The sequence below is a fragment of the Sesamum indicum genome, linkage group LG13 (assembly GCF_000512975.1).
Source record: "Sesamum indicum cultivar Zhongzhi No. 13 linkage group LG13, S_indicum_v1.0, whole genome shotgun sequence".
NCBI lineage: Eukaryota > Viridiplantae > Streptophyta > Magnoliopsida > Lamiales > Pedaliaceae > Sesamum > Sesamum indicum.
Window position 1 is genome coordinate 2,344,859 of NC_026157.1, and position 26,540 is coordinate 2,371,398.

Sequence of the window (26,540 nt, forward strand, 5' to 3'; positions counted from 1 at the left end):
TGATATGGCAGTGAAAGGAAGAGGAAGCACAAGGAATGCAAACCTACTATGCTGGTGTTAGTGGTGGAGGCCTCTGTTGAAACTAGACTGCTGGCTGGTGGTGTTCGAGAAGTAACAGGGCAGTCACAACGATTTGATCGCATTTGTTTGGTTAATGAAGGAATTAAAAATAATTTAATTTTAAAAATAATTATTGAATGAGGGCCAAATCTCTAACGAAGATCAAAATTCCAACAACTGATATATAGCTTACTTATCTAACAAAGCAATGCATGTTTAGGCGAACTAATATTATGTACATGTGTAAAACAATAATATTATGTATATTTAAGAAATGATTTTGTACATGTAGCATGCCTGTGTTAAATTATGCAAGGATTTAAATTAAGGGGATTCTATGAAGCAAAGTATAAACTCCATTACGAATATAACTATTAGATTATACACTATTATTGAGTATATAACATCGAAGATTATATCTTATCCTGCTACTAAATATTTCAATATTTACAGTAACATATAAATCTGAAGACCAATAAGTACTATATGATTTTCACAAATTTGCAAAAGTCCTAACTTACCATATCAATGTGGATCATTATTCTTGGATATCCACTTGTAATTCCAAATAGATTAAACTTCAGCTGAATTCTCTGTCTCTACATATGCTGACAGTGTGGAGGAAAATTCAGGCACCGATGTTGGGAAACTTGGAGTAAACAGGAACGGCTTCGGTGGAATTGGCATGGATGCAACACTGCCTTCTAACATTTCCACAACCTTAGACATCGACGGCCTGTCCGATGGATTTGTCTGAATACACCAAAATCCTACCAAAAACATTTTCCTAGTTGTTTCTTGTTCCACCTCAATCATCAAATCATCTGAATTCGTGCTCACATCAACTACTACCTGCTCGTAGATTCTGTCAGGAAAATAATTCTCGCTCGACTGCGCAGCTGCCTCAGATTCCACGATTTTCTTTGCACCAGCCATTTCAAGAACCATCATTCCGTAGCTGTAGACGTCGGACTTATGAGAAACTCCTCCATAATTCCTGGAGAATACTTCCGGAGCAATATAGCCAATAGTGCCTCTTGTCCCAAGCACTGATAATATACTTTGCTTCTTCTTGCACAGCTTGGCGAGCCCAAAATCGGAGATTTTGGGGCAGAAGTCGTCGTCTAAAAGAATGTTCTGAGGCTTGATGTCGAAATGAACAATCCTGGTATTGCAGCCTGTGTGCAGATATTCCAGGCCTTTGGCAACTCCAACAGCAATCTTGTACAGCTTTTCGCAATCCAACTGAGAATCTGCATTATTACTTATGAACTTGTCTAAAGATTTATTGGGCATAAATTCGTAGACAAGAGCTTTCTTGTTTCCGTCGTAGCAAAACCCCAAGAGATTGACAATATTGACATGGGAGGTTCTACTGATGCTGGCTACTTCATTGATGAACTCTTCCCCATTGCTGTCGCAGTCGCTGTCGATCAAAATCTTGACAGCAACGGGACAGCCGTCGGGCAGCAGTCCTTGATAGACGCTACCGTATCCTCCTCGACCAAGCTTGTCATTGAAGGACTTGGTTATTTTCTTGATTTCTGAGTATTTGTATCTCTTTAGAGCCAGAGATCCATGTTGGAGTAGAAACTTCTCTATGCGTTCCTTGTTAGGGTTGCGGCGCGCGGCGAGTCGTCTTTTGAGGCAACGGCAACATGTGATAACGAATGCTATGCATATAATAAGGGCTGCTAAGACAATTATCACCGTTGCTGCATATAAAGCCGGGTAGTATTTGCATGATTTGCCAATAGAAAAAATAATAAAAGGTTAATTTCACCTCGCCTTTTTTTAAAACCCAAAATTAGACTTTACTCTAATTTTTTTTTTATAATTTGCACCGCATTTGAGAATTATTCATTAGTGTTTGGACGAAAAATATTAATATAATAAGAAAAATTATATAAAATTTTAATTTAACCTCACTTAGCTTTTCATGCAATTTATTGCCAAAAATAGCTTATTAATATATAAAGTAGAAAAAGGTGTAACTGTAATCTAATATTAATATTCCAAAATTATATATACAAGTCCTTTGATGTAAGAAAAATAGTTATAATATTGCCAATAATTTACATACGAAAGGCTGAACAAGGCAGAAAATCTTTCAAAACATATAATAATTAATAGTAAATTTTAGAAATAAGAAATAATTATGTAAACTATAGAAATTTTAGCATATAGAAAGTAGTATATAATTTTTATGAAATATATGGATATATTAATTAAGTTGCAACTAAGTTTCACTATTTAGATAAATATGGTAAAAATGTGATAATGATAATTCTTAGAGGATTGAAACAGATTGAGAACAAAATCGAAGGACAAAAAAATCTTTTTCCCTACTAAAACAGATAATCCTATACATCACGTCATGGAAGAAATAAATTGAACCTTGTTTGGTTCGTGTGATATGGCATAATAAGATGCTTATAATGCATGATCAATGATCACATATTTGATTTAGTATATTAGAGCCCAGTATTTCAATCGAGTTTGGCCTTAGCAATTCAAATTTATGGGACAGTACGTATGATACATCATTAGAATGAAAATAACATAAAAAAATAATTTCGAATAGTCTTTTTACATATAATCATACTTTTGTAATTCTTTCAACCGAATACCATATTACATGATTATAGTGATATAAGCCAAAAAATATATAATAGATAATGAGATTATTTATCATTTTATTTGTAAATTCATCATGTTTAGTTCTGTCATAAGAATAATTAATCCAGCTTCAACATATATTTAAGAAGAAAAGACATGAACAATATTTAAACAAACAAGTTGCTGAGAGTCAGTAGTCAGGACGTGGAGCAGTGGGAATTAAGTCAGGAGGTGGAGCAGTGGGAATACCTTGTCAAGAAACTAACCCTAATTACAATGGGAAACTTCAAACACACTGTATATATATTTGTCACCTAAAGCAAATCATATTGTTTGATAAAAGGATTCTTTTGCCTTTTATCAAGAAATTATACAAACTTCCTTCAAGTTTGTAGGGATGCCCTCTAAGATTTAATTTGTCACTTTATCGCTATAAACAAAAGTGAATATTATTAGTGGAAAAAAATCAAATGAAAATTTTAATATTATCAAAAGTGAATATTATTAGTAGGCATTCATGTTATTCTCTATAGTTTTAGTACAAACAATCTGATTTATGGATAATATGGCCAATTGTTCATTATAAAAAATGTTGCCTAACTAATTGAATTTGCAAATCCGTAATTTAGATCAATAATTAGTAGCAACATAGTATGGTTAATTATATCATAATAGTTAATTATGTTATGAAAAATACATGATCTAACTTAAATAAATCATCGTAGGAATTTTTTTGTTAGAACTCGACCTTTCGAATTCTTAATGCTGTTGATGAATTAAATCTTGTGGAAGTTTCCAAGATTGTTCATTAATTAGGGAATTAGCCAACAGAAGTTCCTTGGCTACTGAAATGATAGGAAAGGTAATGTCGTTAAGTCGTACCAATGACCATACCTGATTTATCTGTTTGAATGATCGTTATGTTTGCATCGATTATCAACTAATGGAAGTATGAACCCAGCCTTAACCAAAAATTTTTTCTCTTATATCTGTTTATCTTATTGATTGTCATTTTCTCTTTAATTTAATCTCGCCTTTTTACTCATCACAATCAAAACTCCCTGTATTTTTAATTTTTGAAGGAACCAACTTAAGCCCATTCCCTAAGGAATCGACCCTACTCACCATTTTCACAAAAATGTTTGTATAAATTCATTTTTTTGGTGGTCTCGACACCCATCATCCCTCCCTCTCCCGCCTCCTGTCGCCGCTAGCCCTCAACCTCGCCCTCGCCTCCACCAATGCAACCCCCTCCCTTGCCCATGGCCAACCCCCTGTCTTGTAAGCCTCCCAACGCCGCCAACCCTCAATCCGACCTACTCACCATTCGAAACCATCATAAATCAACTCCCCGTTTTCCGACGAGTTGATTGAATCCAAACCTATCCATTTCGTCCACTATCTGGCCAATTCTGTCTGTTTTTATTTCCTACCATTCAAGACCACCATTTTCATTGGCTTCCCCCATTTCTTTTTTATACGTGATCTTCATGTGGCTATTTCCCGCCTACTAGGCTGACTTAGCATCCATGTAGGATGCCACGTATTTAAATTACGTCCAATTGGCAACCGGAACCCTGAGCCCCAATTTTTTCAGTTAAAATTTGACAATTTTCGGTTGGAAGGACTAAAATTGCCATTAAATTAAAATTTACAAAATCAAAATCGTCAATCCAATACTTAAAGGACCAATTTTGCCACCCCCTATACATATAGAACTAATTTTGCAATCTTGCCATTTGTTAATTTTGCCTTTAATTTAATTGCATTACATTTCAACTTTTAAATTCAATTTAAAAATACAATAATAAAATTATTATTTAATTTTTAAAATAAAATTAAAACATTTTGCAACGAACTTTGCGACCTCTAGCCCGTCAAAAAATAAATATACCAACCATCAAAAATCAAGACACCCATCTCAATTTGCGACCAGATATGTTTCCCATCACAACTTCAGTCTCAAATGAGTCACTTGTTTTATGTAATTTCCGATGCGATGGACGTCAAAATGTGTCCCAATTTGTGGTAGGTGTCGAGACAATTATCCTTCTAAAGTTTGTCCCAATTGTAATACCAAAAACAATATAATATTTTTTAACGATACCAAAAAATAATTTTGCTATTATTATGTTAGTTATGCAAATCTTTCATGTAGCTTGGACATCACTTGTTATTTGTACTTTTTTAAATTTTGAATACGAATGATGTAAGGAGAGACGGGTCTGGAGTTTGGGCAAACCCACCCAATAGCCATCCATAACCTTAAGGGGAAGGGTTTTGCCCAATTTCATGCATTGTAACTTATATAAGAAGGTTGTTGATGCCACAAAATTGAATCAAATATTTATACTTTATTATAATTGAAATTGAATCAAATATCTATACTTTTTTATAATTGAAGACCACCTTTTTGTTGTCTGAATTTTTTTTGTCTTTGTTCGTTTTTTATAATTATTTACACTTTTCTTTTTCCCCCCTCAACCTCTAACTTTCTTTCTCTCTTCCCCCACAATTCTCTCAATAACTATCTTTATTGTTTTCTTCTTTTTATTTAATTAATATATATATTTGAACATTTTTATTTTTTTAATCAAAAAATATTTTTAAAAATATAAAATAATTTTTAGAATTTTTATTTAACTATGCACACTCATTTTAGTAGGAAATAATACCTCTAGGTCCCTCCTGATAAACAGGAGAGGGAGCTGGCGCCCTCACCGGCCGCGCGATGCACTGAGCATACACTCCAGCTTCACAAAACACACGGTACTTGATGAGGAACCCGCTGGCTAAAGCCTCCTGCAGGACATCAGCGGCCTTACGATTTTTCAGAGCCTGGGCCGCCGTTTGGTTGACTGGAACAGAAATACTGTTGGGGCACGTGATATTTGGTCCTGGGCGGGACGATGCATCCCCTGCTCCGAACAGACTTGTGCAGCCAAACTGATTGGCAAAGACGATTCTCGTCCCGTTCTTATCAACGAAGCAGTCGAAGAACAGAGTGATGTTCTGGTCGTTAGAATGGGGAGGAAAGTGGAAAGGGTCTTGTAAGGTTGTGTTGTAGAAAGTAGTTGGGCATGCACTACCGAGTAAGTCTTGTCTTGCGACTTTGAGAGTTTGATTCGAGGATTCGAATTCCAAGACTCGGTACATTAATGGTGGGATATAAAGTAAAGCAAAATCGCCCTCGCAGTTAAGGAGCTGGTAGCCTCCCAAACCACAGTCTCGGGGCTGGCTGCCTCCCCAGAAGGGGTATGTTATGTTAGTTATGTTGCCGCACTGAAATGAGTGGCTACACACATCTTGCTGACTATAAGAACCTGGGAAACGGAGTGGTGAAAGGGTTGCCAATGCCAGGAGGATGAGAAACAGTTCCTGGCTGGGTTTGGTATGCATTTTCACAGAGAGAGAGCAGACAGAGATGTCGATTAACCACATGATTTCAGAACTATTATTGGTGTAGAAAGACAAAACACTTGAGTTGTGAATTGATTGATTCTGTATTAAATTTCCACAATTCACACAGAGGGGGACTCAGGAAGAAAGTTGATCAAAGACTTGCAGTCCATATGGGCTTAAAACTCTCTCTCTCTCTCTATCTCTCTCTCTCTTTTGAATTTTCAACATCATTAATTTCTGCTACTACATGTTACAATCTCGTCCTGTTGAGGAAATAGACTCGAGTGTGTTTGCGTTGTAGTAAATTTTGGGGGTGACTTCTAATTATTTTCCAACTCAAAACTTCAAGCGGTCTGTTTTGGGCATTAGTTTTAAAGAATCAAATGTATCAAAATTATCTACTCTTGATGTATATTGGTTTGGCCTAAGCAACAAGATTAGTCGGCAACAAATAATAAAGATACTATAAAAATATGGATAAATGAAATGTTTATAAATTTAAATTGAAAATTTACATTATCTCAAAATACAGATTAACCCTTAATTCTTCTTTTCAAAATGTAATCCAAGAACTAAAAACGTAATTTTAGATGCGGATGTGTAACCTCCTCCAACTTTGTGAAGCAAACTACGGGTCACTTTAAAATATAATATCAAGGCCTTTAAAATTTGGTGTCAAAGAAAAAATAGTTGCAGAGTTTTGTCACAGAAGAGAATTTGGACTTGAGTCGCAGACGATTTTATATATGTGTTGTTTATAGTTTGTATCGTGTCCTGAAAAGGCCCTTTTTATGAGATTATGAGAAAGGGTTTAGGTAGTTAATTCGTATTTATATTGGGTTTGGACATTATAACTTTTTTGGTGGATCAATTTTTAACTGATTGTACTTGAAAATACTCTACCCAATTTGCCGTTCCAAAATAAAAGAATAAATTCATGTTCAATTTTGATTCCGTTCATCAAAATGCATAAGTCCTGAATTTAGTACGACCATATTGTGAATTTATTATTTTGAGCATATGTGAAGTCCAAATTTATTAAAATTTTAATTCAAAACCCGATTGTTAATTAATTTCTTTGGAATTTTAATTAACAATTTATTTCAAAAAATTTTAATGTGAACACACATATTTGTTAATAGGTTATGGTTAATTTATAGATTAAAATTTGATAAATCGATCAATTTTTTTATCAATATTTAACACGTTCAAGGTTGGTCTAATTATAAAAATGTCGTTCCGATAATAGAATCACTTATGTCCACAAGTGAAGATATGGTGTATGAAATTACTTTATCATCATTAAATTCAAACCTCATCTTTTCAAGAACATATAACCTACAATTTTGAAGTGGAATCTTAAAAATGAGAGCGATTGGCGCATTTGGTCTAAAGCGTGTTTCCCTTTCAGTGGGAAGTTTATATATATATATATATGGGGTGAATAGCAATTTATCTCCAATGATTTTGAAAATGAGTACATTACCTTTCTATTAAAAAAAATATAGCAATTTATTTTTCTATACTATTTAAAATGGATCAATTTACCTCCTTATACAGGGATGTAAATTGCTTCATTTTAAAAATCATAGGGATAAATTGTTGTATTTTAAAAAATACAGAGAGGTAAATCGATATTTGGTTTTTCATAAAGGGATAATTTGCACATTTTCAATATAATAAGGGGATTGTTTGTATTTTTTCCTATGTATATGGAACTTTACATACAGTCTCTGTCGTGCATGCTTTAAATTGTTATTATATTTATTTAATTAATTAAAAGAGAAGGAAGATAAATTGAATAATCCAACATAAACCCATAAAAATGATTGCAATTTTCGATTTTGTCCCTAATATGCCATTTTTTTTTAATTTTAAATTATAGGGTTTAACTGACAAATGGAATTCTATTATGACTAAAATTGTCAGATTCGTGTAATAATTATGAGATCAAAAATGTAATTTTTCTTCAAAAAAATTCTAATACAGCTAAATTGATAGTCTAATATATAAACAAATAATTCGTTGGCAAAATATATATGTTTGCTTACATAAATAAACAAAAAGATGACAATTTTTGCACTATACAATTATAGATGTGCAATTTGCCAATATATATATATATATATATATATGCCACACAAGAAAAAAACATCATCAAAACATTCCTTAAGGAGCCTTCTTCCCAACCTTAGTTGATTTTTTTAACTTTTGAAGATGGTGAAATCGTTGGGGAAAAATATTATTTTAGTCCGCTAAGTATGCCTAATTTTAATTTTAGTCCGATAATTATGTCCATTTTTGTTTAGGTCCAGTAACTTACGAAATTGCTTACTTTTAGTTCTCTAGCAGATTTTCGGACAATTTTACTCCTATTCAACTTTTGAAAGGCAGTTTTAGTCCATATGCACTTATAGGGGTAAAATTATCCGAAAATCTGACAGAGGACTAAAAGTAAGCAATTTCGTAAGTTACTGGACCTAAACAAAAATGGACATAATTATCGGATTAAAATTAAAATTCGACATACTCAGCGGACTAAAATAATACTTTTCCCAAATTGTTGCTAATTCTAAAACTTTGACAAACTTCCTTCCATCTTCAAGAATGTAAAGATGGCTTCAAAAATCCATATGGATAGGGAGCTGAAGGTGCAAATGCCCTTATTGTTGTTTTTGGATGTGTAGTTGTGAACTTTGAGGGTAGAAAGCTGCATGGTCGCATATTCTTTGCTGTGTAGATGCATTTATTAACTGCTAGTTACAAAAAGAACAACTTTTTAAGTAAACAATATTGACACAGATTTGACTGGAATTAAAACAGAGTTTTAATGCATGACGTACTGCAGCATTTGGCGGCTCTCTAATTTTGATGGCTTTGTTCCCAGTATGAGTTCTTTTCCTAGCCTGATGCAGTTAGACAATGTAGGGTATCAATCTCTAGGTGCGATTCAAGCCCAAACAACAAATTGAACCTATCAACTACAGTAAAACCTCTATAAATTAATAATCTTGGGATCATTAATTTTTATTAATTTAGAGAGAGACTTTTTTAATTTAACAAATTTTGTACATATGTATTAAAAATAAATGAATTCATATATGTTTCATTGATTATATTCATGCATCAATTAATTCTTTGTAACTAATTAAATATATTCATATTGTATACAATTAACTATTATATTCATAGATGCATGTATCAATTCATTAAAATTACTTAAATATACATGTTTACATTAATTCGTTGCATTTAAATAACTGTTATAGCCAATTAAATATATTCATGCATGATGATGAAACGTATACTATATAAATTTCAATATGAAAATAAAATAATTTATGACACCTAACCATGTCTTTTCTTCTAAAAGGCATCGCAAAATTATTCATGAATGATCAAATGCGTAAAGCATTACAAACTTCATATTTTAGTAAATTACCATAATATTTATAATTGTAATATTTATGAATTATTAATTTAGAGTTTTAATGGGACCTAATATTTATAAAGAAATTTTTTGAAAAATTATTATCTTATTATCTTATCGAATTTGATGATTTTTTACAAAGGCCCAAGTCGGGACTGAAAGATTTTATTATTTTAGAGAGATTATTAATTTATAGAGGTTTTACTGTACTATAGAATATCAAAGGGTTCGAAAACCCCTTACACAAATATTTTATAGAAATAAAAATTACAGTTCTATACAAGTACAAAATTGAAATATACAAGAAATATTTAAACAAAAGAGAAAGAACGGAGATCACAACAGATTTATAGGAATAAGGCTTAGATGGTCAGATCCAGTTAATATAAACCCAAAAGCCACAAAGACCTTCAATCCAAACTCATGGTTGCTTGGAACCACAAAGTCACAAAGGCTATTATTTTAACCCAAAGCCACTAAGGCAAAGATCTGATACAAGATCAGTCAATCACAAAGGCTTGTTCATGAAGAGCTTTAAGGAACAAAGAAGGAGATAAGAGAGAGGAGATGGATTTTAGGTTCTAATTTAAAACCAACAATATTTATACAAATAACCCATTTAATACTCAAGAAGAAGATCGAGGAAAAATGGCGGTGAAGAGAGAATCGAGGCTCTGGCAAACGATTATAGTTTTTTTATTGAGAGAGAGGAAGAGACAGACCATTTAAAAGAGAAGAAATGGATTGACCTAGTGGATCGGGTAAAGGAGATGGGCCAAGCAGCATGTGACAGTCTGATTCCATCCACCTAGTGAGATGGGCTAGGCCGGAGTGGATTTGGGCCATAAAATTATTAATAGACAAAAATAGAGGCAGTCCCACATACATAAGTAAGAGCCAGTTAAAACAATTGAAACAAACATTTACAGATAACTTGGCTTGAGATTAAGTGACAACAACAGGATGATTAGGTTAAATGTCCAGCTTTTGCATTGGAACATCGTCTGCTTGTGTCATTATCGCTGGTACCATGACTGTTGTCTCTCTTTTTCAGCATTTGGAGGAAATTCTCCTGCAATTTTTCTGAATTCACAGCCTTTCTTGTTAAGCTCTGTACCACCATAGAATTTGCACTGTAGTTTTGATCCTTGCCTCTTCATCTTGAGTTCTCCCTTATTCTCTTTGTTCCTTTTGTTATTCTCTTTAGGTCTTCACCTGTAGAGGGTTTTCTTCTTTTTTGGCCCTCCCCCCCCCCCCCCCCCCCAAAAGGGCCCCCCCCCCCCCCCCCCCAAAAAAAATATTAGGAGGTAATGGTGCAATAAATTCAGTCTTTTCCCATATTTAACTGTTGTTCATTAGTATTATTGTTGGCTCATAAACTTTGTTGTAAGTTAGCACATGATAGCAAGAGTGCACAAAGTCTTCTGGATCAAGCATTTTAGCATATATAGCACTCATCAATGGAATGCGACACCATTCCTACTTCTACATGAACATTTTTGTACTCTCTAATCAGCTGTGCATTTGGATCCATCATAACATGATATATTATAATTCCAATCATTTTCCTTGATTCGAATACAATTTTTAGCCTTATCCATGTTTATCTCCACAAGTTTCTTAAGTTTAGAACATATTCTTCCCCTTTCCCCACTCTTTTGCTGCTTTGTCCCCATTACATTACATTTTTGTCATATTATACTCCCTTATCCATTCTAGCATGGTCGATATTGGCTTTTCCCTTGCACCCAAGATGCTGCTATTAAAAGATTCATACAAGCTATTCAACAAAATATCACATTTTGGGGATGGGCTAAAATGATATTGACCTTACCTATAAAACTCTTTATATGCTAAACCCTATCACCCTGCAGTCTTCATATGAAATTGTGGGGTGCTGAAGGGCAATTCATGGCCGAATAGCTCAAAAGAATTGAAGGTCGATCTGGTGTCGCGTGATACTAAAGAGAGAGTGTTGGACACCAGATAAACTTCAATCCTTCATGCATGTTTTGACGAGGACGTCAACAGATCAAGTGGAGGAGAATGTAACTAGCCACACCTTACCCAAGATGGTCAGCAGTGACTTGCAGAGGACATGCGGGCGGCTAGGGGATGTTAGCCGGCACGGAAGTGTGAAAACGGCTTTATAGAAAAGACTTTTACCAATTGGGGATTGCAATACTGTTAATATGGGAACTTTCTTAAATGTGTGAGATTGCTAGCCACCAAGTATGAAGTCATTTTGAGGATGTTTGGGCATGAGACATAAGTGTGACGATCGGGCCCCTACGCACGAGTAGGAAGCAAATGTGTGAAGCAGAGTGCCTTATCTTTGGATATTTGCAAAACTGTTTCAATGGCGCATACCTAGGTGGGTTGGGAATACCTCCAAAATATTCTAGAGTTAGAGGGATCCGATTAGGTAGGAAACGGTGATGATGTTTGGAGTCTACTAGTGCAGTGGTGAGATAGTAATTTCAAAATATTGCAAGGGAAATTCCTCAACAATGGATGATAGGATGGGGCTGAAATACTAGAGTTATGATGTAGAAGTCGTAGGCTACTTAACGGTTCAAGCGACACATAATTTGGACATCGGACGAAGGAGATGCGAAAAAAGTGCGTTACTCAGTCACATAACTAACATATCACAAAGAGTGTAATTGATATTTTATTTTTTACAGAGGGTTTTTTAAACATTCTCACAGAAGGACATTATATTTTTTCCATTTTTTTGGTGGGCTATTTTTTTTTCTCGTCAATTTATAGAAGCTGGTTGTTGTTTTTTTTCCTTTCGTTTTTTCCTTCAAAGAAAGGGCAAAACAGTGAATTCTAGTTGCACCAACGAAATCTCCATTCTTCCGTTAAAATTTGACGAAAAATGGAGTTTGGAATTAAGTTGAAAACTTTTTGATAAGAAATGGGACTAAAACGGAGATTGTGTAAACCATGGGACAGAAAGAAAACTTCATTCTTTATGGGACGACATAGGTAATTTGGCCTTTATGACCAACCTATATGATACATGCAATTTGAGGGTTGGCATATCTTAATGGGTAAATTACAATCTACCTACTGTGATATGAAAAATAAGAAAATAGTCCTCTTATAAAAAATAAAATAGCAATTTATTCCTCTCAATATTTCAAATAAGTGCAAAATGCGCCTTCACGGAAGTGGTGTTGCGCATGCGCGAACCTTTTTTTTTATATTTTTTCTTTATTTTACAACCATTGGATTTGATATAATATAATCAACGGTTCATATTTTATCTATAGTAATCTACCGTCCAAATCATATGTTACTTAATCTATGGCCAATACTTTATCTTTTCAAATAATTAAAAAAAAATAATTCATTTTCCTCGCACCGACCACCCCCGCCCCCAAGCCAACCCCTAGTTCTATCGTAGCCTCCACCTCTCCCCCTACTCCCGCCATCGCTTCCACCTTCTCACCTCTCCCTCCCCTGCTTTCGCCTCAACCCCCTGCCCCCGCTTCCACCATCGCCTCCATCTCCGCGGCTACGACTCCGACTCCATCTCCCCGCCTACACCTAGGCCTCTGTCTCCCCCTGCCTCTTCCTTCGCCTGTGCCGCCATCCCCTTTTTTTTGTTGTAATTTTTTTTATTTCTAAATTATGTATATATGTATATCTATATATGTGTATGTATATTGATATATTATTTATTGTATAAATCTATTTCTATAATTTATAATTTTTGTAACTTGATTAATTTGAGCCATTGATGTTATTCAAATGAATGTGAGCCACTAATTTATATATCAAATATAGACCGTTAATTTAAAATAAAAAAGATATATATTATCAATTTATTTATTAGATTTGAACCATTGATATATACTAAAATTAAAGAAAAATCGCACCAAACGCGCCTGACACTCACCTCCTGAGTGAAGGGGGGTTTTGCTCATTTTCTTAAATTGAGGGGTATAGGTAAATTATAATCTGCCCATATTTTAATATATAAACAAATTTGATGCATACGAGCATATATATTGAAACTACTTTTGTCTTGAAAATAATAAAGAATCTAATATATTCCTTCAATGTAACAAGTTATTTTGTTCAAATTTGTGTGAAAGACTCATGCTTGCTTTATGAATCCGACAGACCATCACCAAATTCCAATTTAAAAATTTCTATATAAATACTATATCCTAAATTGTTGATTAATCCTTAAATACAACAAAAATTAAAATTTAAGATGATAATGATAATATGAATTTATATCATTACGTTAAAAATAATATATATATATATATTATATAAACGCATCCAACATTGTTTTATTATGTTTGCTCCAAATTTAGATAGAATTATATAATAATATTTAATTATTGTGGTTCCGAAGCAGGAAATTAAAAATACCACGAGTACGTATGATTTTGACCTAGCACATATATATTAACATAAAAATGCAAAGTACAAAATGAACATTTGGATGCTTGGATTATTCTTATCCAACAATATAAATATATTTTAATATTTAGTTAAAATTATAGTCATGTTCTCTAAGATTTGATGTAACTACATGTAAATTTCATGTGGTCTGAAAAATTAAATCTACCACCCCTAAAGTTTGCTTCTATATAATAAATAAGTCCGCTCCATTAATCAAAATTCACCGTATTTGCTAATATTAACAAGAAAAGTAAAAAAAAAATCTACATTTACTTCGATAATTGACTTATTACTGATTTACCATAGGTCAAATTATTTTTTATTGACCAAAATACCCTCATACATCTTCACGCGTTAATGCATGTGAGGGGGTATATTTTCACCGTTATAAGTGTAGTTTAGTTCGAAGAAAATTATTTGACCTGCTGCAACAAGTCAATAATAAATCAACTGAGGATAAATATCAATTTTCGTTCAATTTTTTTTGTTAATATTAGCAAATTCAGTGAATTTTAACCAACGAAAGGATTTATTCGTTTGACGGAAGCAAATTTTTAGTGGTATTAGATGTAGTTTGTCAAACTATAAAAAATCTACGTATAATTACATCAAATTTTAAAAAAGAAAGAATATAATTATCCCATATTTACTCCAATATTTCGGTCAATTAAAACACATAATCTAGAATTTATACGGTATTAAATCTATCACAGTATCCTGCATTTAGTTCTTGCAGGACCACGTTGACTTCAAGTCGTCTTTTGTTGTTTTGTTCTTTTTTCTTTTTGTTTCTGGAAGCACGTTGACTACAAGTCTTCCATGCACTTTCTTTTGAGTATCACTACCAGTACCTCTCCTGCCATGTCTTTCGTGCATGACAAAATTTTTTTACTTTTTAAAATATATTATAAAATATGTAAACTCTTTAAAAAGCTATGGAAAATTTCTATTTTTTGGATTGTGTTTTGAGTTTGTTTCTAAGTAAATCTTTTGGTACGATAAATGCTAAAATTCTTTAAAAAAAAATAAATATTTTAAAGAGGTTGGGAGTGTATGGTATTTTGTGGGAGAATGAGTGTTTGAAGGTTGAGATATTAAATATGGAGTTTTCTATTATATTATTGCTAAGAGAAATGCGCCGGCCGTTGTTAGAAGATATTATCACCACTAATATCCTGATATGACCAGTAATATTATTGTATCAATTGTATTTATCGATTAGATATATATAATCCCGATTATTTTACATAATTTGAGAAATCCTCAATTTAGTGTTGCTCAAAATCAGTCTCTATTATAATTGTTCTCAGTGAATTAAAATAACAATATCATTCATCCATTATTTATAATAGAGCATATGTATAATATTAATATTGTAAAATTATAATTTTATCTATAACATAGGGCTGAATTATTTTTGTGCAAAAAGATATACTGATTGGCTCAGATTCCACGCTCCAAAACATATCCTCAATCAAATGTGGAAAAGAACAATCAACTTACACTTACAAGTTGTCTCTTTCTCTCTCCCTTCAAGAAAATGGAGTGGAAGCCAAAGCAGGAGCTGTTTCTCTTCCTCGTAGCAACCCTTTTACAACTCCATTTCCCAAGTTTTTATTGTAAGAACGATCAGCTACTTCCAAACTGTAGCAGCTCATTTCGGTGCGGCAGCATAGGAAACATAAGCTATCCGTTCTCGGGAGGCGATCAGCCGGAAGACTGCGGCTATTCAGGCTTCCAGCTCCTTAACTGCAAGGGCGAGTTCCCTTTGCTCAATATCCCACCATTAAACTACCGTGTCTTGGGACTCAACTTCTCCACTCGTACTCTCAAAGTCGCAAGACAAGACTTGCTGGATAACACATGCCCGGAAATTCTCCATAACACAACCTTAAACAAAATGTACGACTTTGCTCCCGATTCTAATGACGAGAACGTCACTCTCTTCTTCGGCTGCGCCCGCGTCCGTAAGAATGGGTTGAAGACCAACCTTCCCAGTCAGTTCGGCTGCATAGATCTGTTCAGGATAGGGAACGCGTCGTCCGGCCCAGGACCAAATATCAAGTGCAACCACAGTATTTCTGTTCCGGTGAACAGAACGGCCGCCCGGGCTTTGAGAAATCGCACGGGTTCGTCGCTTTTGAAGGGCGCTTTTGCTGGCGGGTTTCTCATCCAATGGTTAACGCCTAGGAGGTGTGCGAAAGATATGTGCGGCCGAATTCCGGGAAGTCAGTCGAGCACGCAGGCGACGACGGCTTCCTCCCCAGGTTCTCAGGAAAAACCCCCAGGTATTGTTATTATATGTTTGATTCCGTTTCGTAGCGCCAATCTTCAGCATAGGATGACGCAAAATTGTAATATTGGTCCCACAAGAATAGAATGTATTACTTTAATTTTTGCAATATGTTTTATGTGATAATATTTTTGATCAAGGATTTTGTTAAAATTTGAATTGATAGTCCAAAAGTATAGCGATATTCACTTTTGTTTATAGCGATAAAGTGACAAATTAAATCTTAGAGGGCATCCCTACAAACTTGAAGGAAGTTTGTATAATTTCTTGATAAAAGACAAAAGAATCCTTTTATTACAAACAATATGATTTGCTTTAGGTGACAAATATATATACAGTGTGTTTGAAGTTTCCCATTGTAATTAGGGTTAGTTTCTTGACAAGGTATTCCCACTGCTCCACCTCCTGACTTAATTCCCACTGCTCCACGTCCTGACTACTGGCTCTGGGGTATGAGCTACTAACTCTCAGCAACTTGTTTGTTTAAATATTGTTCATGTCTTTTCTTCTTAAATATATGTTGAAGCTGGATTAATTATTCATGTGACAGAATTAAACATGATGAAATTAGGTAGGACGACAAATAAAATGGTAAATAATCTCATCATCTATTATAATTTGAAGTATATTTATTTAAACATACATTTATTTTACATGGAAAATGACAAAGTAAAAAAAATGGTATCTTATTTTCACGAAAAAGGTGATTTTGGTGAAGAAGTGAAAAGGGAAGAGAAGTAAACGGGGAGAAAGTGGAAGTGCATATAAAGAAGAAATTTTTTAATTGTACCTAATTTAGATTGGTCGATGCGATAATTTATCATACCTACTGTCCCATAAATTAGAATTGCTAAGGCGAAGCTAATATTATAAATCAAATATGTGATCATGCATTATAAGCAGCTTATTATGGCCATATCACACGAACCAAACAAGGTTCAATTTATTTCTTCCATGACGTGATGTATAGGATTATCTGTTTTAGTAGGGAAAAGATTTTTTCGTCCTTCGATTTTGTTCTCAATCTGTTTCAGTCGTCTAGAATTATCATTATCACATTTTTACCATATTTATCTACATAGTGAAACTTAGTTGCAACTTAATTAATATATCCATATATTTCATAAAAATTATATACTACTTTTATATGCTAAAATTTCTATAGTTTACATAATTATTTCTTATTTTTAAAATTTACTATTAATTATTATATGTTTTGAAAGATTTTTTGCCTTATTCAGCCTTTCGTATGTAAATTATTGGCAATGTTATAACTATTTTTCTTACATCAACGGACTTTGAATAATTTTGGAATACTAATATTAGATTACAGTTACACCTTTTTCTACTTTATATATTAATAAGCTATTTTTGGCAATAAATTGTATGAAAAGCTAAGTGAGTTTAAATTAAAATTTTATATAATTTTTCTTATTATATTAATATTTTTTGTCCAAACACTAATGAATAATTCTCAAATGCGGTGCAAATTAAAAAAAAAATTAGAGTAAAGTCTAATTTTGCGTTTTAAAAAAAGGCGAGGTGAAATTAACCTTTTATTATTTTTTCTATTGCCAAATCATGAAAATACTACCCGGGCTTTATATGCAGCAACGGAGATGATTGGCAAATCTTTATTTGCCCTTATTACATGCATAGCATTCGTTATCACATGTTGCCGTTGCCTCAAAAGACGACTCGCCGCGCGCCGCAACCCTAACAAGGAACGCATAGAGAAGTTTCTACTCCAACATGGATCTCTGGCTCTAAAGAGATACAAATACTCAGAAATCAAGAAAATAACCAAGTCCTTCAATGACAGGCTTGGTCGAGGAGGATACGGTAGCGTCTATCAGGGACTGCTGCCCGACGGCTGCCCCGTTGCTGTCAAGATTTTGATCGACAGCGACTGCGACAGCAATGGGGAAGAGTTCATCAATGAAGTAGCCAGCATCAGTAGAACCTCCCATGTCAATATTGTCAATCTCTTGGGGTTTTGCTACGACGGAAACAAGAAAGCTCTTGTCTACGAATTTATGCCCAATAAATCTTTAGACAAGTTCATAAGTAATAATGCAGATTCTCAGTTGGATAGCGAAAATATGTACAAGATTGCTGTTGGAGTTGCCAAAGGCCTGGAATATCTGCACACAGGCTGCAATACCAGGATTGTTCATTTCGACATCAAGCCTCAGAACATTCTTTTAGACGACGACTTCTGCCCGAAAATCTCGGATTTTGGGCTCGCCAAGCTGTGCCAGAAGAAGCAAAGTATATTATCAGTGCTTGGGACAAGAGGCACTATTGGCTATATTGCTCCGGAAGTATTCTCCAGGAATTATGGAGGAGTTTCTCATAAGTCCGACGTCTACAGCTACGGAATGATGGTTCTTGAAATGGCTGGTGCAAAGAAAATCATTGAACCTGAAGCAAGGCAGTCGAGCGAGAATTATTTCCCTGACAGGATCTACGAGCAGGTAGTAGTTAATGTGAGCACGAATTCAGATGATTTAATGATTGAGGTGGAACAAGAAACAACTAGGAAAATGTTTTTGGTAGGATTTTGGTGTATTCAGACAAATCCATGCATCCATACCAATTCCACCAAAGCCGTTCCTGTTTACTCCAAGTTTCCCAACATCGGTGCCTGAATTTTCCTCCACACTGTCAGCATATGTAGAGACAGAGAATTCAGCTGAAGTTTAATCTATTTGGAATTACAAGTGGATATCCAAGAATGATGATCCACATTGATATGGTAAGTTAGGACTTTTGCAAATTTGTGAAAATCATGTAATACTTATTGGTCATCAGATTTATATGTTATTGTAAATATTTAGTAGCAGGATAAGATATAATCTTCAATGATATATGCTCAATAATAGTGTATAATCTAATAGTTATATTCGTAATGGAGTTTATACTTTGCTTCATAGAATCCCCTTATTTTAAATCCTTGCATAATTTAACACAGGCATGCTACATGTACAAAATCATTTCTTAAGTATACATAATATTATTGTTTTACACATGTACATAATATTAGTTCGCCTAAACATGCATTGCTTTGTTAAATAAGTAAGCTATATATCAGTTGTTGGAATTTTGATCTTCATTAGAGATTTGGTCCTCATTCAATAATTATTTTTAAAATTAAATTATTTTTAATTCCTTCATTAACCAAACAAATGAGATCAAATCGTTGTGACTGCCCTGTTACTTCTCGAACACCACCAGCCAGCAGTCTAGTTTCAACAGAGGCCTCCACCACTAACACCAGCATAGTAGGTTTGCATTCCTTGTGCTTCCTCTTCCTTTCACTGCCATATCATTCACCACACTTGTATCGACAGAAGACGAAGGCACAAAGACGCTGTGCCCAGACCATACATATATTAGCAACAGAAAAATGCATGTATATACACCAAGGTCAAGTCGTGGCATTCTCATCTGCGTATTAAGTGCTCATCAGAAAAGGGAATGCAACAGATATAAATATACAGAAACTACAAGATGAGCCCATCTAATCAATACAAAATTTTACAATTTAAAACAGATACAGTTCTTATTTTCTCAGGGTCGGATCAAAATACGATTGCAACAACTTACTAAAATGAGCATACTTGACATGATCATAGATACTTATGTATTGAAAATCGTGTTACATAACCTATCTTAGGTGATAAACCCTGATGCCTAATAAAGTGATCACCAGATCAAGCCTTTTCTTCTCCTGAATCTGTCAACACGGTCTGTACTCATTCTGGACTTTTCAGGCTTGCTCGACTTCTTAGACTTGTCAAGCCGGCTATCCAAACTGTTCCTAGAAATTTCTGGATGGTCCGGTTGCAACTCAAACGTGTCTGTGGTACTGCTTCCATCAGATTTATTCTGACTCTCTGAATTTAGTACTGATGCTGCTAGTGAACCATTGCCTGCTGGCTTTGATTTTCCAAGAGACAGTACAAACTTTTTTAGATGTTTGAGGAACTCAGGATAAAGTTCAAGATTGCAATGCCCGCCTCCATTTATCCACAAAGGTTCGTATTTAACCTTGCAGAGCTCCCAGCGCTGCTTTCCATGGTAGCAATCAACAACTTCATCTGCAGTCCCCTAGATATGGAACTAATAATTAGCAATAATTCACCTCAATGCACGAAAAATTACAATCACTCAAATAACAGGCATTTCTATATAAGTATATACATTTACTATGAAAGAGCTTATGCACAAATTCCTCTATCATACTTTCAATAAAATTCTGTTAACTTAAAGACACAGAAGGCATTTTATAAATCCAACAATCCGATTTAGTACAGCACTCTGACAAGAGGTATAAGTCAAGCTGTAACCATGTCAGGTCTTCTTCTCAAGCATATGATTGTTGTATGGATCTGTAAAGTTCCCTAGACTGTACACATTATAGTCAACAAAACTACTCCTGCTATATTCCGTATCTTTCTCCTCACCTTCAAGGATCTGGTTATTCAGCAGGGTGGTCATTCAGAACTCTATATTTTCAGACATTCAGGATTCTCTTAACTTTTTGGACCATTTGAACTCAAACTTAGGTTGATGGAAATGGAGGTAAGAGCCAACGATCCTCCGTTTAATATGCTGTCAAGCTGGTTAAGTCAATTTTTCCAGGGCCAGTAGCCCATAAATCTCTACTAACCACCTTAAATATTGTTCCAGATAACACAGATAACAACTTGTGCAACTAGGATTACTAGTATTTAATGCCCTATCATAAATAGTTCATTTACGACGCTATACACTGAATTTAAGGAATTAAGTAAAAAGTTGGCTAAGCCTGGCTTAGGTTCCGACATTCCACATGGAAAGAGTCTTTCTTTCTCTGGTGCCAAAGGAGTAATCTAGCATTGAATAGAAGTTAAATCCACCCAAAACAAGAATAGGCAATGATCCACCGCTAGCTTTTTAACCAAGAAACAGCCATTTACAAAATAGTCCATCTCACACCTTTTAATTGATGGGAGACAGCTTTTGAGCCAAACTCTTTAGGCAAAATCATGTGTAGTTGCATTTTAAGTACTATTTAGAACAATGCTAGATGAATACTCATTTGTTGAAGACATCAAACCTTTCTCAAGGCTAAAGCCATTTATGATCCCACATTGTCCAGAAAAGCTTTCTGTGGCTACAGGAAATTATTTACTGCATGGGTGATGGGCGGAATTTTTATTTATGGAGGGACCCTTGGCATCATTTAAGTCCTCTTGTTGAGAAATTTCCCTGTGGACCGAGTATTACGGGATTCCAGGAGTCCATCAATCTGCGTGCTGTCATACACGAGGGGCAATGACAATGGCCTCTTATCACTGATTTCGAATGCCAGGAGATCTTGCGTACTCTACCTGACATACATGGACGGAATGACCGAGTTGTGTGGCGTTTCTCGGGCAATATTGTCACCACTCAAGCTCTATATCGATTATTTGATCCCCTGTCCAAAGGTAGGATGGTATTCACAACTTTTTGAATCTCTCAGAATTCCTCAGTATATGTTCATCCTCTGGCTCGCCATTCAAGAAAAACTTGCAACGACGGACAAACAATGGTTATCACATTTAGGAGACTGCGTCATATGTAATGAGAATAACCTGGAGACGCACACGCATCTGTTCTTTCATTGTCACTATAGTCGAAGATGCTTGAATGTTATCAGACATACTATTCATTTTTATGGCCAAACAGACAGTGGCAGCTGGATATTAAATGGGCTTTTAGAAAGTGGAGAGGCAAACACATTATAAACATGGCATATCGTGCGCTACTTGGAGCATGCGTATACCACATATGGCGTGAGCGCAAATGAGAAGGTTCAAGCACACTTCAAGGACGCCGGATACATTAGCTATATTGATCATAGAGGACGTCAGACTACGGATTCTTAGCAAAAATCTTCCTAGTTCTATTAGTACTAGTGCACTTTATAAATTATGGCGTATTCCTTGACTTGTCAAGAGATAACGGATTATACGAGCACTCATGTACTATACCTTCTTTTTTTCAATATATGAAACTTATCTTTCCCGAAAAAAAGAAAATTTATGCGGTATTAAATCTATTACAGCATCCTGCATTTAGTTCTTGTAGGACCACGTTGACTACAAGTCGTCTTTTGTTGTTTTGTTCTTTTTGTAGTTGTTGGAGAAAATTTATTGCAAGATAGGGGATAATATAGACTTGAGGACACATTCAGGAGATAGAAATATTATCACCAAATGCTGGATCATATTGACTAAATAATAACACTCGTAAAACCAAAATCACAGTCACGCAATAACAAAAGAATGTATTGAGTTTTGAGGTAAATATGCGCTATGACATATGATTAAAGATAATATGGTGGCCAGCTAATATGAAAAAGTAAAGATGCCCTTAAAAGTTGTCTCAATGTCTATCTCTCTCTCCCCGAAAATGGAGTGGAAGCCAAAGCAGGAGCTGTTTCTCATCCTCGTGGCAACCCTTCTACCACTCCATTTCCCAAGTTTTTATTGCCAGTACAATCAGCTACTTCCCAACTGTAGCCGCTCATTTCAGTGCGGCAGCATAGTAAACATAAGCTATCCCTTCTCGGGAGGCGATCAGCCGGAAGCCTGCGGCTATACAGGCTTCCAGCTCTTTAAATGCGAGGACCAGTTCCCTGTGCTCGATATCCCACCATTAGCCTACCGTGTCTTGGAGCTCAACATCTCCACTCGTACTCTCAAAGTCGCAAGACAAGACTTGCTGAATAACGCATGTCCCGAATTTCTCTATAACACAACCTTAAACAACTTGTACGACTTTGCTCCCGGTTCTAATGATGAGAACATCACTCTCTTCTTCGGCTGCGTCGGCGTTCGTAAGAATGGGTTGAAAACCAACCTTCCCAATCAGTTCGGCTGCATAGATCTGTTCAGGATAGGGAACGCGTCGTCCGGCCCTGGACCAAATATCAAGTGCAACGACAGTATTTCTGTTCCGGTGAACAGAGCGGCCGCCCGGGCTCTGAAAAATCGTACGGCTTCATCGAATGCGGATGTTTTGCAGGAGGCTTTTGCCGCCGGGTTTCTCATCCAGTGGTTAGTGATGTCGGTTAGGATGTGTACGGATAGAACTTGCAGAAGATATCAGGGAAGTGAGTGGAACACGCAGGTGACTGCGGCTCCTCCCCCAGTTTATCAGGAAGAACCCTCAGGTATTGTTGGTTGTAATGTTTTCAGAATCGGATCGGTAAAGAATTTGGCCATATGTCCAGGCTGGTTCATAATGTCAAAATTGGTAGTCTTTTATCTCCCCTATTTTTTTTCTCCCCCTTTTCCTCTTCTTTCTTTTCTCTCTAAGTTTTTTATCTTATTCTTTCTAAAACTAACCTTCCTCTTTATTGGATTAAGTGTTTTCTTATTAAATTAATATATTTTATCTGATTTCTAATTTATTATTTATGGTATACGTACAAGCATTTCTTTCATTTCTTAATTTTTGTTAATTTTAACGTCTTATTTTTATTATAAGTATTTAAACTGTCAAATCACCTGAAACCACACAAAATCACATCCTTGATTTTGATTTATAAAAGAGGCAATTTTAAAAAAATATTTTATAAAAACGTCAATGACAATTCAATTTGAAAATACCTTTATTTTTTATTGTTAAATTATTATAGATGGTAACAATTTATAAATTTTACTATTTTTATGGATTGGTCCCACAAGAATGTATTATTTTTAATTTTCTCGAAATGTTTTATGGGATTTTATTCTTGATCAAGGGTTTTGTTACAACTTACATTGATATTCCAAAAATATACTAAATTTAGTCCTATTTTACTCTCCACATTTAGAAACAAACGGCATAACACGTGTGATCTTGGTGGCCATTAACTACTGATTTTCTTCGAAAGGAAAATTACTACATTACCCTCCTGTCAAACTATAAAACCAAATCAATACTCGTATTAGTAAATAAAATCCATAAATCCGCCGTTAGGTTGCATTTGAATTGAATGATTTGAAACCCTTTATAATAAATTTTTTGAATATATTTGGATAATTTTGAAATAAATTTTGATAAATATGAATGAATTTCAAATTCCTTTCGAATAGAGTCACTTGAAATTCAAATCCATCAATCAAAATACACTCAATTTGCCTTTACGATGACATGTATAAAACTCTGTAACCAAACCCTCTTAAAGTTTTTCTTTATACCCTTTATAATGTAACTTTTACCGCATAATTGTTCACTTTCCTACAGCTATGTACCACTGTCATGTGATTCGTTGATTTTCTGTTTAAATATTTTATTTTCTTCTGAGGATGTTGAAATTGGAACAATGTTTCAAGTTTATAATTTCTTCCATGATCAGATGGAGAGAGACAGCAACGATCTCCAAGGATTTATATGGGTAAATCATCGTACTTTTCGTCAATGTAGTCCGTTTTGCTATCCTAATTATGTTGCCGGATCATGTAATCTATTTTGGCTCCATCGATATACGTACAGTTGTCGCAGTTAGTGGAGCTGGTGTTGTAATTGTATCCATGATCATATGCTGCTGCTACCTTAAAAGACGACGTTCCCAACAGAGTGGCCCTGACAAGGAAAACATAGAGAAGTTTCTGCTACAGCTTGGATCTCTCGCTCCAAAGAGATACAAATACTCCGAGATCAAGAAAATAACCAAATCCTTCAAGGATAAGCTTGGGCGAGGAGGATACGGTAGCGTCTATCAAGGACTGCTGCCCGACGGCTGTCCCGTTGCTGTCAAGGTTTTGATCGACAGCGACAGCAATGGGGAAGAATTCATCAATGAAGTAGCTAGCATCAGTAGAACCTCCCATGTCAATATTGTCAATCTCTTGGGATTTTGCTATGGCGGCAACAAGAGAGCTCTTGTCTATGAATATATGCCCAATAAATCTTTAGACAAGTTCATCAACAGTAATGGAGATTGTCAGTTGGATTTGGAAAAGCTATACAAGATTGCAGTCGGAGTTGCCAAAGGCCTGGAATATCTACACACAGGCTGCAATACTAGGATTGTTCATTTCGACATCAAGCCTCAGAACATTCTTTTAGACGACGACTTCTGCCCCAAAATCTCCGATTTTGGGCTCGCCAAGCTGTGCAGGAAGCAGCAAAGTATATTATCAGTGCTTGGGACAAGAGGCACTATTGGCTATATTGCTCCGGAAGTATTTTCCAGGAATTTTGGAGGAGTTTCTCATAAATCCGATGTCTACAGCTATGGAATGATGGTTCTTGAAATGGCTGGTGCAAAGAAAATTGTCGAATCTGAAGCAGCTGCGCAGTCCAGTGGGAATTTTTTTCCTGACAGAATCTACGAGCAGGTAGTACTTAATGTTAGCACGAGTTCAGATGATTTAATGATTGAGGTGGAACAAGAAACAACTAGGAAAATGTTTTTGGTAGGATTTTGGTGTATTCAGACAAATCCATCGGACAGGCCATCGATGTCTAAGGTTGTGGAAATGTTAGAAGGCAGTGTTCAATCCATACCAATTCCACCAAAGCCGTTCCTGTTTACTCCAAGTTTCCCGACATCAGGGCCAGAAACTTCCTCGACGTTTTCAGCACATGTAGAAATGGAAAGTTCTGTTGAAGCTTAGATGACAGCTTCAAGGCTCGGTTTGTCCAATGAATATGTAATTAATTACGAAATAATTGATTATAATATTGTGGGATAAATGATTTGAGTGAAACTCTGAATGTGTTTCCATAGTAGGAACTGACAATACCGCAGGTGGATATTAAGAGATGAAAGAGAGTTATTTAATAAAATGATAGGATTTACCTTCGAATGATGGAAATTTTAGTTCGGACCAACTCAACTAAATCGAAACCAATTCGGAAGGCTTTAGCCAGCAAGTCGTCATCCAGTACGCTTATTGTAATGCTAGACTGTATAGTGAATGCATCCGGCGGCAGCTCCCTCTCATTTTAACAGAAAGGACCCAGAGGTATTATCTCCTATATCTGATTCAATCTTCTATAAGTTAGGATGAAAATGCATCAAACTATGCAAAAGTTGACTGGTTTTGGTTTTCTTGACAAGTTATTCCTCCGGCTCAAAGTCCTGGCTACGCCCCTGGCAGCACCATCTCCAATGGTATGAGCAACTACTTCTAGTGGAAATATTTCCTTTCCTTTCCACGATCATACGCAGGGAGAGAGCATTCACCAAGCTTTTATATTGGAAAGTTATTGTACTCTTGTTCAATATTATACTCATCTTTCTATTGCCAGATAATATAATCTATCCTGGCTCCATATACA

At 35.2% G+C, this 26,540-nt stretch overlaps 2 protein-coding genes across 2 annotated transcripts; one reads left to right on the forward strand and one right to left on the reverse strand.

Annotated features, from left to right (window-relative positions):
* LOC105176191 (LEAF RUST 10 DISEASE-RESISTANCE LOCUS RECEPTOR-LIKE PROTEIN KINASE-like 2.1) lies at positions 441–6,407 on the reverse strand. The gene is made up of 2 exons (XM_011098922.2): positions 5,355–6,407; positions 441–1,775 (listed from the first exon to the last, which is right to left on the reverse strand). Exons 1-2 carry the CDS (start codon positions 6,118–6,120, stop codon positions 634–636), a joined length of 1,908 nt encoding a protein of 635 aa, XP_011097224.2. The 5' UTR covers positions 6,121–6,407; the 3' UTR covers positions 441–633.
* On the forward strand, positions 15,394–26,065 carry LOC105176151. The gene is made up of 7 exons (XM_020698654.1): positions 15,394–16,227; positions 16,617–16,682; positions 17,844–18,877; positions 21,592–21,717; positions 22,617–23,439; positions 24,610–24,648; positions 24,747–26,065. Exons 1-7 carry the CDS (start codon positions 15,480–15,482, stop codon positions 25,871–25,873), a joined length of 3,963 nt encoding a protein of 1,320 aa, XP_020554313.1. The 5' UTR covers positions 15,394–15,479; the 3' UTR covers positions 25,874–26,065.

What these genes read in the sequence shown, in the direction of transcription:
- LOC105176191 (XM_011098922.2), bottom strand. Translation starts at nt 6,120, where the DNA reads ATGTGGTTAATCGACATCTCTGTCTGCTCTCTCTCTGTGAAAATGCAT. An exon ending in TTATCAGGAGGGACCTAGAG is followed by an intron (nt 1,776 to 5,354) that starts GTATTATTTCCT and finishes CTTTATATGCAG; the next exon opens with CAACGGTGATAATTGTCTTA.
- LOC105176151 (XM_020698654.1), top strand. Translation starts at nt 15,480, where the DNA reads ATGGAGTGGAAGCCAAAGCAGGAGCTGTTTCTCTTCCTCGTAGCAACC. An exon ending in TTCTCAGGAAAAACCCCCAG is followed by an intron (nt 16,228 to 16,616) that starts GTATTGTTATTA and finishes TTTCTTGACAAG; the next exon opens with GTATTCCCACTGCTCCACCT. An exon ending in TTATCAGGAAGAACCCTCAG is followed by an intron (nt 23,440 to 24,609) that starts GTATTGTTGGTT and finishes TTCCATGATCAG; the next exon opens with ATGGAGAGAGACAGCAACGA.